We start from the raw sequence: 13,624 nt of genomic DNA on the forward strand, positions 1-13,624 counted from the left end.
AGTGGGGGACTGACTTCCAAGGATAGGGCATATGATAGATCATGACATAAAGGAGAAATATTTCAAGTAATATTAGTTTTCTACGTGAGGTGCAGATTGGTTCGGATGGATCAGCGGATTAGGGAAGACGAACTAGACAAGTTTAGTTGTGGATTTATTAGACGAGTGAGAAGCAAGTTTACTTGTGGATTCATTGTGGAAGACGGACTAGACAAGTTTACTTGTGGCTTTATTAGATGGGTGAGAAGTAAGTTTACTTGTGGATTTATTAGATGAGTGAGAAGCAAAAACACGAAAAGTGCTCGACTAATGGAAGTAGTATGTGGAAGGGGACCTTCTCGTGCTTCCTTGTATAGTAATCTGAAGTCTCTTAATATTGTGGGATCAGTATTTGTGCTACCCAAGTCTCCAAAGCTGGTTCTGCACCGCTGAAGGATAAGGCATTCTGCAGATATAGAAGATAGTCTTGGCCATTGAGAACTTACAAAGAGGCTTACGGGGAAGTTATTTTTGAATGGAAGATCGCTCTGAGGTGGATCATTTCTTTCTCCAACGTGGGTCCATAATATGAGAAGGCTAGGAAGAAGCTTTAGACATCACTTGAAAATTAATCTTGAGCAATGAGTTGTGTTTCTAAGAAGTTGAGGTATTAAAGTTGATGCATTTTTCCAAAAATTCTAGAACTAAATACATGAATGTTTGTATCTTATTATGTATTGTATTAGTCTACCTAGGAAGATGTGGAGACACCCTAGGAAGATGTGGAGATTAATATATGTTCATGAATGGGTTTTCTAGATTCATGTAAAATCCACCTATAAATACCCTACATAGGTGGTGTCTTTTATCCAAGAGAAAAATCATCTATTTTACAAGAAATTGGAGAAAAGTGCTCCAAGAAAAAATCCTCTCTAGTTCCCAAACACTATCCCCACTAAAATGCCTTCTAGTTTTTGTACAACTACAATGTTCGACCCTTCATTTTCTAACAAGTAGTATCAGAGCCAGGTTGGGCTACAACGGGCGTTATGGCTACTCTTGGATCATCTTCACCATCAGTTCCCATTTTTGTGGTGACAACTATGATTATTGTTGTATCAAGATGAAGACATTTTTTCAATCACAAGATCTTTGGGATATCATAGTGGAAGGAGTTGCCGTTCCAGCAGAAGGTACTTCTTTTTTAGCAACAGAAACAACAAAGCTAAAAGATCTCAAGCAAAAAGATGTGAGGGTGCTTTTCATTATCCAACAAGCAGTTAGTGTTGCAATCTTTCTAAGGATCATGAGAGCTTCAACCTCAAAGCAAGCCTGGAAGATGTTGCAAGAGGAGTCTCAAGGCAACACCAAAGTACAAGTTATCAAATTACAAGGCTTGAGAAGAGAACTGGAGAATCTCAGAATGAAAGATTCTGAGATTGCTAAAGATTATTGCTCAAGAATGATAGAGATCGTCAATTAGATGCGAGCTTATGGGAAAGATATTCTCTATCAAAGAATAGTACAGAAGATCTTGATCAGTCTCACAAAGAGATATGATCCAGCAGTAGCAGCTATCGAAGAATCTAAGGACTTGTTAGCAATGTCAATCACGGAGTTGATGGGTTCCCTACAAGCACACGAACAAAGATTGAATAGGTGAAATGAAGGCACACTTGAGAGCACCTTTCAGTCCAAGCTCAATGTGAAAGACCATAATCAAAGGACGGCGAGAAAAAATTTTGAGGAAACTCGAAAGGAGGAGATAAGTCTTAAAAGGAAGGCAGTTCAAAAGGAAAAGAGAAGAGAGGTGACTACCCACCATGCGGCACATGCAAAAGGACAAGCCATCTAGAGAAAGATTGCTGGCATGATGGAAAGCCACAATGCAAAAATTGCAAGAAGTTCGAGCATAAAGAGAAAGTTTGCCAATATAAAACTAATCATCAAGCTAACAATTTAGAAGATAAAGATGAGAAGGAGCATGCCAAGCTGCTACGGAAGAGAAAAATGATGAAAGTATCTTTTACAATATAGAAATGACTGTCAAGACAAAAGTCAAGATGGAGAATGGCGAATTGGTGGAGAGAAAAGGCAAAGGCACTGTTGCAATTGAGACAAAGAAAGGTACGAGCTTTATCAAGGATGTTCTCCTAGTTTTCAGTCTTGATCAAAATTTACTAAATGTTGGCCAAATGATGGAGAATGGTTATTCTGTACATTTTGCGAGAAGTTTTTGCAAAATATAAGATTTGTAAAATAATCAAGAAATTGCTGAAGGTAATATGGGGAGAAATAGAAATTTTCTGATTCATTGGACTTATCCAAAGGAGAAGGTTATGGTGGCTCAAGTGGATGCTTCAGTCTTATGGCATAAAAGGTTTAGGCATTTCAATCTTAATGCATTGAGACTGTTACATCAGAAAAAGATGATGAGAGATCTTCCTCTCTGAGATGAGAAATCTCGAGTTTGTGAAGGTTGTATGCTTGGAAAACAACACCGGCAACCATTTCCTTTGGAAAATGCATGGAGAGCTAAGGAGTTTTTGGAGCTTGTTCATACCGATGTATGTGGCCCAATGCGAACACCTTCTCTAAGTCAAAATAGGTACTTTATTCTCTTTATTGATGACTTTACGAGAATGACATGGGTCTATTTCTTTCAAAAAAAAATCGGAAGTTTTTGATATTTTCAAAAGATTTAAAAATTTTGTTGAGAAACAAAGCAGCCACAACGTCAAGATGTTGAGAAGTGATCGAGGCACGGAGTACAACTCCAACCAATTTGACAAATTCTATAAAGATGAAAGTGTAGAGCGTTAGTTGACCGTTGCATACACTCCACAGTAAAATGGAGTTTCAGAGCAGAAGAATAGAATATTCATAAAAATGGTGAGAACGGTGCTAATGGAGAAAGAATTGCTGAAGATGCTTTGGGCAAAGGCAGTCTATACTTCTGTTTATTGCTCAACAGATGTCCAACAAAGATTCCAATTGAAGCTTGGTGTGGCAAAAAGCCTTCAGCCAGCCATCTCAAGGTGTTCGACTGTATATGTTACATCCATGTTCCATCAGAAAAGAGACTCAAATTGGAAGAAAAGGCAGAGAAAGGTATCTTTCTTGGATATAGCTCCCAATCAAAAAGGTATCAGGTGTACAATTTGATGACCAAGAAGCTTGCCACCAATCGTGATGCAAAATTTGATGAGCAAGCCGCCTGGAACTAGGAAGCAGACAAGGTGGAGAGAAGAACAATCACTATACTAGAAGAAGTTGTTCAAATTAATGAGAAGACCCGAAGCTCAAGATGAAGCTAGAGAAGACCCAGAAAGCCCAATGACGACTCCAACCTCATCACAAGCATCCTCCTCAGTATCCAGTACTCCAAGACAAGATGTCTCTTCATCCAAAATTCCACCTAGAAGGGTAAGAGCTCTAAGAGATATATATGAAACACACAATTTCACTGTCTTGGAACCAGGAAATTTTGAAGTTGCATCAAAGGAAGAAGTTTGGGTAAAAGCCATGGAGGAGGAAATCATAATGATTGAAAAAATAAGACATGGGAGTTAGTAGATCATCCTACTGGCAAGGAGATCATTGGGGTCAAATGGGTTTACAAGATGAAGCTTAATCCTGATGGCTCGATACAAAAGCACAAAGCAAGGCTCGTTGCTAAGGGCTATGCTCAACAACCTAGGATTAACTACAATGAGATATTTGCCCCAATCGCTTGGTTAGATACTATACGAGCTCTTATTGCTTTTGCAGCTTAGAAGAAGTAAAAAAAATTATCAATTTGATGTGAAGATGGCCTTTCTAAATAGAGTCCTAAAAGAACAAGTCTATGTTGACCAACAAGAGGAAACCATGACGGAAGAAGGAAAAGTTTTACGCTTGATGAAAGCTTTATATGGGCTCAAGCAAGCACCCCAAGCATGGTATAGCAAAATCGATGGCTACCTCATTGATCAAGGGTTCAAGAGGAGAGAGTGAGCCAACTCTCTACATCAAATTACAAGGTGACACTAATATTCTTATTGTTTCTTTATATGTTGATAATTTTTTCTTTACTGAAAATAATCAAGCAATGATTGAAGGATTTAAGAAAGACATAATGAATACTTTTGAGATGAGTGACTTGGGATTGATGCACTGTTTTCTTGGTATGGAGATTAACCAAGAAGAAGAGGGTATTTTCATATTGTAAAGAAAATATATGGAAGATTTGTTAAAGAAATTCAAGATGTATGGGTGCAAAATAGTTGCTACTCCCATAGTTCCCAATGAGAAACTAAAGAAAGAGGATGGGACCAAGTAAGCAGATGCTTCAGCTTACAGAAGCTTAATTGGTAGGTTACTTTATTTGACTGCCACAAAACCGGACATTATGTATACTACAAGTTTGTTATCTACATTCATGTAAAATCCAAGCTAGGTTCACCATGGAGCAGCAAAGAGATTACTTAGATATTTGCAGGAAATAATGAACTTTGGCATATGGTACAAGTCCACTTCCGCCTCAAATCTAATTGGCTTTACTGATAATGATTGGGCTGGATCGGTGGATGACATGAGAAGCACATCAGGCTATTGCTTCAACCTTGGCTTAGGATTTTTTTCTTGGGGATCAAAGAAATAAGATACAGTGGCACAATCATCTACAGAAGTAGAATACGTAGCAGCAGCCGGAGCAGCATATCAAGCTATATGGCTGAAAAGAATATTGGAGGACATGTGAGAGCAACAACAAGGTTCAACGAAGATCTATTGTGATAATAAGTCTGCTATAGCAATGGCAAAACATCCTGTATACCGCAACCGGACAAAGTCATTGCAATAAAGTATCACTTTTCACGAGAAGTCATTGCATATTCAGAGTATTGTGAAACTGAAGAACGACTAGCAGATATCTTCACAAAGGCACTTCCAAGGGACAAGTTTCAATTTTTGAGAAGCATGCTTGGAGTCTCCAAAATATGCATCAAGGAGGAGTATTAAAGTTGATGGATTTTTCCAAAAATTCTAGAATATACTAAATACATGAATGTTTGTATCTTATCATGTACCTAGACTATACATTGTATTACTCTACCTAGGAAGATGTGGAGACACCCTGGAAAGATATGGAGACACCCTAGGAAGATGTGGAGATTAATATATGTTCACGAATGGGTTTTCTAGATTCATGTAAAATCTACCTATAAATATCCTACATAAGTAGTGTCTTTTATCCGAGAGAAAAACCAATCTATTTTACTATAAATTGGAGAGAAGTGCTCCAAGAAAAAATCCTCTCTAGTTTCCAAACACTATCCCCACTAAAATACCTTCTAGTTTTCTTACAACTACAATTTTCGACCCTTCATTTTCTAACATGAGGTCATCTTAGGATCAAAGTGTATGCGGAAAGATGACAATTGTAATGCTTTGGAATGTCAGAAAGAAAGAATCAAGAGATATGGAAGAAGAACTCTAATCTACATTCTCACTATTGCATGTTATTGTCCTGATCTGGCATGATTGCTTCCTAAGAGCTCTCTAAATTTGCACTTGTCTATTTGGAGCCACTAGCATAATGAAGGTTTGGTGAGAGCAATGACATGTAATATATGGCATATGAGAGCAATGAAACTGTTGCGGAAAGAACCCTTCTCCCATTGAATACGAGGGGAAAACTTTTTTTTTTTTTATTAGAAGGGAGGTATTACCACCAATAACTTAATACAAGGGAAAACTTATGAAGGGTGTATCTATTTCCTCGAACTTGGGTTGTATAATTTATTTGGGCCGGTATTCATTATCTTTTCTTGAGGACTGCTTTTCGAATTTTGACTGTGTGGTAAATATTGCTCCTTTGGCAGGATCCACTGCTTAGATCAGGGGCTTAATGTTCTTGATATGAGTTAGTTGTATTTAGTTTTGTAGTTCCTTATCCACTGGGAGTGAGGTTGGGGTTGAATAATTCAGATCATCCTCCACCTCTCTCTTGGATGAACATTCAAATTTTCTACCTTTCTAGTATCACTAGAATCATCTAAAATTCCACTAGGACTTAAAAGACATCTAAGAAGTGGTTTACATTTGGTTTGTAGTGCATAAGTGGAAATCTTGTCCCTAGATCTTTTAGCATTACCTTTCATTTGGCATCATCTAGAACCCTATAAGGGCTCGTTTGGTTCGCGGAAAGTATTTTTCCTCATAGGAATGTGATTCCTGAAAAGTTGATTTCTGAAAAAAGGATGCCTAGGAAAGTACTTCTGGCACATTTGGTTGACTATGAAAAAGTGACAGATTTTCAAAATGCTTATGTTTGGTTGACCATCCACTTTTCTAACAAAGTTATGTGTAATCCCTAGCATACCCTTAATAAAAATTAGGTCTTTAATGCTTTGGATCAAATAAGAATCCTTGATTTGATGTTGAAGGGGCTTTTTGGAAAAAAATAAAAATGTTTTGATTTCCGGATCACGAAAAAGTAACTTTTCATGTTTTTCATGAAAAAGACTTTTTCATGAAACGTGGGAATCATATTCTCACAGAAATACAACTTTTCCATCTTTTTTCTTTGAAAACTCTAACCAAGTAAGAGGTATCTTTTTACTTTTTCGTTGACCACACTTTCCTTCTTTCTTTTTCCGCAAATCAAACGAGCCCTAAAAGTTGTCAAATTTTAGGTCATTCTTCAGCTAATCCTTTACATAACTTCTCCCCCCACACCCTTTCCCTTCTGTCAGATTCTGCTAAAGCTTTCTCAATTATTATAAAAGTCTCCACATTTTTTATGAAGTCAGTCTATAAAACACAATATCTAAACAGTTCATCACAAAAATATAATAAACACTAGCCGACATCAAAAAAATATAATAAGCACCGATACCTCCTCCATCTCACATTGTCCCTAGTCCATCAGTACTGTCCAGGTAGCGAATCTGCCAGGGATAAAGAAGCCTTAAGATTCAAAGAAAGAACTTAAGACTTTGCAGCTTAAATGGATTTCATCATCCTTCAGTTACTTCCAAATTGTTTCCCACAATAAATTTTGATCAATATCCCTGTCATATCTTTCATCATGGCTAAGGGACTAAAAGCCTCAAAAAGATATCAGCGATGACCTTTAGGATCATGAATCATCCTACATTATAGATCCTTAAGTTTTCCCAGAGATCCATTGTGAATGCCATCTTCAATAATTCTTCCTGTCAATAGTCCAAATCAATCTCCAAATGAAATTATATCCTGCCAAGCACTAATTGTGCAAGGGGTTTTGACATTTGAGAAGGAGACGCGGATGACTTTATATATGAAGGTGACAGGCAGATCAGAAAAAACAAAAAAAAATAAATTAAGAATTTAAATTTCATACTACCTGAGTAGATGTTTAAAGTATGTGAAATAGCAGTATACGCAAAATAAATTTTCATGATAGTCTACTGCAAACTACTTTACGTGCAGCCAAGTGCAAAGTCTAAATCCAGACAATAAGCAATACAAAGTCAAACAAATCAATTCCGACGACCACCTCACAGAGCCATAAATGGTTTTCTTTTGCAAGAATCTATGTAAAGCACTTGACCTGTCGGCATATCAGCTTGAAACTTATTCACCCTTGTCATGAGCCATGCATATCATAATTCATTTATATGTGGACTTCCACGGAAATATGCTATCCTTCTTATACCAACGATCGTGCCCAACATCTGAACTTTCCTAGACCATGAGGTTGGTTAGAGACTTTAACCCAGCCGCTCACAGCAGATATCTTAAAGTCGAAAGAGAACGACATATTTCCAAAGACTCACGAATCACCTAAGAATACAATCTATTTCTTTAATGCATTCTCCATCTCTCAAATTTATCGGAACTTGATATATTACAAAGATTTCATGCCAAGGATGTAACTTAAAGAAAGAAGATAACTTTGAGGTAAACTATGAAGAGTAGCGATAAGATAGCAGTCGAAGACGAGGTTTTTAGACAGAAATAAAACCTTGAAAAGAATCACAAACTAAGGGCGGGGCGAAAAAAATCAAGGGCTCACCTTCGCCTGTAAAAAACACTGACATGGCGGGTCGATTTAAGATTGCTGGCCAGAAAAACTAATTATAATCCAAATACATGCGTGTGTATATATATACCATAAAGAAACATAACATTGGTATGCTTAAAACCAGGGAAGAATAAATATTTCAATGTGTATCTTCCCCTGTGGAAGAAAACTTGAAACCCGTCACCCGTCTTGTTTACAATAATTCCCTCGTAAAACTCAGCGACGGGGATAAGGTTTTTGCCAAAAGGAAAACAAGACAAGGTACGGCCTTCGGAGAATACAAGTGGGCAGACGGCACCACAAGCTCGGAAGTGACGTGATGGCGCAGGGTCCAAGAAACAACCCACGCCCAGTGATTTGCCCAACCACAAAGCGCAAAGTCCTCTCTCCGTTCAAAGCAATCATCATCACTAAGCCCAGATGTGTCACTCGCAATGCATCCCCCCCCCCCCCCCAGAGGAAAGGACAAGGAGGGAGAGAAATGGAGAGAGAAAAAGAGAGTCCCCGGAAGAGATGGGAAAGGTTTTAGACTCTAGCACCACAAGAGAAACCGGGCAGGAGGCGGCCACAGTTTCTATCTTGGTGCTAAGAGTGGCGAAACCCTAAGAACAAAAATAACAGGGTTTATGCTCAGAGACAACTGTCTAGGGTTTTCCATGATTCAAAGACGAGTTGGAGGAGAGGTTGGAAAAGGTGGGTTTTGGAGCTAACCTTGCAGGAGTTTTTAGGGAAAACCTAGAAAGTGGCTTTCGGAGAAGCACCAAACTACTGAAGGTTTCGATGAGATAATGATGCTGGGAAGTGAGAACAACATTTGAAACAACCATCTGGACGAAGGGGAGAGCAAGGATCTAGTGTGTAAGCTAAAAATGTAAAGTGAGCAAACCCTGTTGGTAACCAAATGATTGGGTGAACTACAAGTTTCTGATTTGGAATCTATCTTGGGACTAATTGCTATTGTAAGTAGTATCTGGTCCATTCAAGGGGTGATCTAGCTACTGAAGGCCCTTCTGTACTAATTTAGTCTAAGCATCACACCTGATCCATCACTTCCTGTTGAAATAGGAAAAAAAAATTATAGGACTACTTTTGATTTCCATGTCATCAGAAGGAATTCAACTTCCAAAAGAGGAAATGGCGAAAATGAGTGAAACCACTGAAACCCAACACAAAGTTATGCAAGACGGGAAGGGGAGAAGAGAGAGGGAGGAGGGGGGAGGGAGAGAGAGAGAGCAAAGTTTACCAGGCCAAGTTTAAAACAGTTACACAAGAGGAGAAAGGGCAAAGAGGAAGGAAAGGGAAAAAGATAACCCTAAACATGTCACCTTATGTAGCCTCTCTTTTGCCCAGGCTCTAGACCTGAATGGTGAGCTAGTTTTTCTTCATATGCTAACGAGAACTTTCTTTAAGATACTGCCAAACGTATGAGGACTTCCAGACCTTAAAATGGCCGGCTGAAGCACAGGTTGGAAATGTCATAGAAGCCGCAAACTTAATCAAGAAAACACAACAACTGTGCAAGGTAAAAGGTAAGGAAAATCCTTTTCTACAAACACCAATTAATGGTTCCACTCATCAGAAGATATAGAAAATTCTCCAGCCAAAACAAGCATACGTAACTGAGCAAGATGTCTAAGACGACCACAGAAGGGAAAAAACAAATATTTTCTACTTTAGAAGAAACAAACTACTTTTACTTCATATCATGTCTTCTTTATCTAACAATTGCTTCCACAAGAAATCCTGCAAAGAATCATGAGATCAAGATTGATGACTGGCTTTCCCTTTCTCTTCTCCCCAGAACAGGCACAAAGTAAATGTTATGCACATGGCTGGAAACTAAATCAAGACTAGCTGGCAACATAAAATCCTTAAGAAAGATTTCTCAACTTCAGATCCATATCTACTTCAATTCATTTTCTTTTCCATGTAATAATACATAAGAAAACGATGTTGACAGAAAGGCTAAATTATCTCTAAGAAGAATATCTATCACCACATTACTTATGGGAAAGAGTGAGAAAATACTCCTGGAGTTGGGCATTAATTTTCACCAAATCTTTATTTTTTAAAACAAAAACCAAAAGGAATATAAATAAAATATTTCAACTTGATACTGTGATCCTTAATTAGATTTCCTTTTGTTTTATATCACTCAATATTAATTTAGACCATAAGATATCTCTTTGAAAAAAGGAATATATAGATGGAAAATGAGAGAAATCACCTCACATCCACATAAACGCACCTGTTATTGGAGTACTCATAGAGGCGGCCACGGCTAGAGAAGACGATAAGGGCAATCTCCGCATCACAAAGAACCGATAGTTCATAGGCTTTCTTCAGCAAACCATTCCTTCGCTTGCAGAAGGTCACTTGGCGGTTTGTAGTGTTCTCAATTCTCTTGATCTCAATCTTACCCCTCCCCATGACCTCCTTACTCTTTACTGTGTTTAGGATGACAAGAAGAAGAATTAGGGTTTGTCACATATCTTGATAACCAAATTAAAACTGAAGCCAAAGCAAAAATAGAACCAATCTGTCCTCCTTTATGCTCATCCACGAGCTAACGTTAGAATATATGCATCTTCATCAGCCACTTTTAGCTAAATCCATGGCCAGAAAACATGAAAAAGCAAAGAAAAAAAGAAAAGAAAAAAAAAAAGGAGAAAACAAACTTCTGAACCCATGCTAGATTAAACTGTCATATTCATGAGCAGATCATCTGTAGCACAGTGAACATTAAACGATGAATTAATTAATTATTTAATTATTCTCAAGTAAGAAGAATGCAGCGATTCTGCTGGATTCTTTATAAGTAACGACTGAAATTTGTTTCCTTTTATAAGCTTATGAAACAAGATTTGTTACAAAAAATAATTTTAACGACTCTCTCTTTTCAGTATATGAACAAGAACCTACGTTTAGCATTGATATAAGAGAAGGGAAATGAAAAGAGCTAATCTTGTAAAACCACTTTATAAAAATTCTACTATGTTATCTTTCTCAGAAAAGAAGAAAAAAAAAACTTCTCGTTATCAATCTGGTGATAAATATGATGACTATAATTACGGCCATCTAGCGTCATACAGAACATTCTACATTAAAGAACTTCCCTGACTATTAATAAATAAATAAATAAATGAAGTTAAATTAGGTAATAATTGTATTTCTTAAACTTTTTCTTCATTCAAAACACACACACTGAGAGAGAGAGGGAGAACAGATAAAACAGCGAAGAGAAAGAAGTAATGAAGCAAAGATCACAACGAAGGAAATGCTCAAGAACCAATCGGATCTGTTCGAAATATCAACTCAAGAAAAAGACTTCGATTTCTTGAAATTTCCCGACCTTCTCCCAGAAAGAAATCGACTTCTTGAAACAAATACTAAGCCGAACCTTTTCAAAAGAACTAACATATGAGAAAAGGAAAGCTGCAAAGAAAGAAAGAAACAAGGAACAACAAAGAAATCATTCGGCTCTAAAAAGATCGCTGATATGAATCCATTTCAAGAAAACCAAGAAGATCGGACAGGGTCTTCTGTCGGAAAAATAGCAGAAGAGGCTGAAGATTACACCCGGAATCCAAGATGTTTTAGAAACTGAGACTTCTCTACATCAAAGAGGAGGAAGAAGAAAGAAGAAAACAACTGGAGGATTGACATACAATACTCCGGAATCCACCTCCGAATCGAGACTCTCACCCTTTGTTTCTGGTTTCTTTCGATCTTTCAGGGGAACTCCACTTCCGTGAATTCCGAGGGGAGGAAGTGGGAGAGGAAAAGCCACTGCATGGCCGCTGCCATCAGACCAGATGGCCGGTGTTCTCCTTTTAATCACCCCCACCCTCAGTTCTCCTATACCTCCCATCACGCTTTAACTTATCCGGTACCCTCTTTTAACCTCCAATGGAAACAATTCCATCCGATATTTTATTTGTCTTTATTGGATCCGGTTGTTGTGTTAGATCGTTCCTATGGAACACCAACCAGCTAATAAGCGTGAAAGGGGCGCGGAGACGGAAAACGACCGCGAGCACGTGCCATGGTATGTTCTGGTGTTCCTCAGGATCTTCGTTGGGATTAACCGGCACCGATCAAAGTCTGATGAGAGGGTGCATCAGAGCCGTACAGCTGGGCCTCGTGACCTATTTGGCTAGACCAGGACATCCCGCTTCGGCCGGCTTCGGGGTGAATTCCGTTAAAAATGGGTATACAGCATTGGGAATGGAAAAGGAGTACTGATTGGACGGCCTGGATTGGCTCATATCACATCAGCCATCATAGCGAAGGTGGCACCCATTGCGGGTTTCACTTGGACGGGGAAGTTGCGTTAATGTTCTTAAACCTGCACCACAAGTTCTTAACCATTTTCAGTGCCCTTAATTTTTGGATTAACCAAGTAACCCAAAACCTTTTTATTAAATAAGTTAAGTTAAATTAAAGAGGTTAAATAGATTTTAAATAGATTAAATGAATTTAAATGAATTAGACATATTAAACGGGTCGAAATAGATAGGACAAACAAGTTAAGCAAATTTTTAACAGCTTAATTAAACATATCACAAATAGGCTAAATGGGTGTGTCATGATTCTATTTAATTATTAAATGGGTTAAATAAGTTAAAGGTCTAAACAAAAATCAAAATCATTTAATAAATAGGTTTAGATAGGCTGACCTATTATGACCCAAATCTATATTTATTAAGTCTGAACTTGCTTAAAGTGAGTTGTTCCTGAGTTGGATCATAAATTGCAACCCTTAACTCCACCTTTTTCTGCCCAATTTTTGATACACTCCCTTGTCCTAACCTAACAACTTCGTGCAATAATAATTTTCTTCTATTACTTTTTGTGTTTAGACTTGTTTTTGCATGATATTTTGATATTAGATAGATTGGTAGAACAAACTGTAGTTAAAAATGGCCTATTGAACTTCAAGATATAATTTTTAAGTTCTAAAGGACAAAATAATAGAGAATCAATTAGAAGGTTAGAGGAAGACTAAGAGAAGCAGTAAAGTAATATCCCAATAAATGCAATAAAATTTATTAGTTACATTTGTAGTATACGTCTTTTTTTACCATTATTTTTGTTTTAGATTTTTTGCATGTATACTCTTATAAATGTCTAAAATTATATGAATATCCTTACAAATTTACTATTTGTATGTATATACTTATAAACGATTTCTCTTTTATCTATATATCCATACAAATTTACTATTTATATGTGTGCTCTTATAACAGTTATATAAATGGGAAAAGCTTATAGCTTAGTCGCTTATTACCCAATTTTTGATTCAAACAGAGAGAATCTTAGTGCATATCAATAACTATAAAATATTCTAATAAAAAATAATTCATATATAACTCCAATTTATTGAGGGCTTAAAAATAAAACAAACAAAAAAATTGACTATTGTGATCTTCATATAATACATATGTTTTCTAAGTTTTAAACAATAATAATTTTGTAAGTAAAGAGAGGAGGGACGACCGAGGTGAACGGGGTCGTGATGGCTATCATTTATCAAGTGAACCAAGGGGTGGAGGGGTTGGATTAAGGTTATCTTATATCGGGTCAAGTTTGGGG

General features: G+C 37.3%; 1 protein-coding gene across 2 annotated transcripts in view; it reads right to left on the reverse strand.

Annotated features, from left to right (window-relative positions):
• The window catches only part of LOC120112144 (agamous-like MADS-box protein AGL11), a 39,074-nt gene extending 27,230 nt beyond the window's left edge, over nucleotides 1–11,844 (reverse strand). The window contains exons 1-2 of one of the 2 annotated variants that reach the window (XM_008783757.5): nucleotides 11,735–11,844; nucleotides 10,278–10,476 (exon numbers count right to left, since the gene is read on the reverse strand). In XM_008783757.5, coding sequence (XP_008781979.1) covers nucleotides 10,278–10,459 — 182 coding nt within the window. In that variant the 5' untranslated portion in view covers nucleotides 10,460–10,476; nucleotides 11,735–11,844. Of the gene's footprint in view, nucleotides 1–10,277; nucleotides 10,477–11,697 lie in introns of both variants that reach the window. The other variant, XM_008783756.5, reaches the window with a different exon arrangement.
• Between the last annotated feature and the right edge of the window lie 1,780 nt (nucleotides 11,845–13,624).

Source organism: Phoenix dactylifera, chromosome 13 (assembly GCF_051530095.1).
Source record: "Phoenix dactylifera cultivar Ajwa chromosome 13, Ajwa_hap1_PhDact_Kaust_v1.1, whole genome shotgun sequence".
NCBI classification, from domain to species: domain Eukaryota; kingdom Viridiplantae; phylum Streptophyta; class Magnoliopsida; order Arecales; family Arecaceae; genus Phoenix; species Phoenix dactylifera.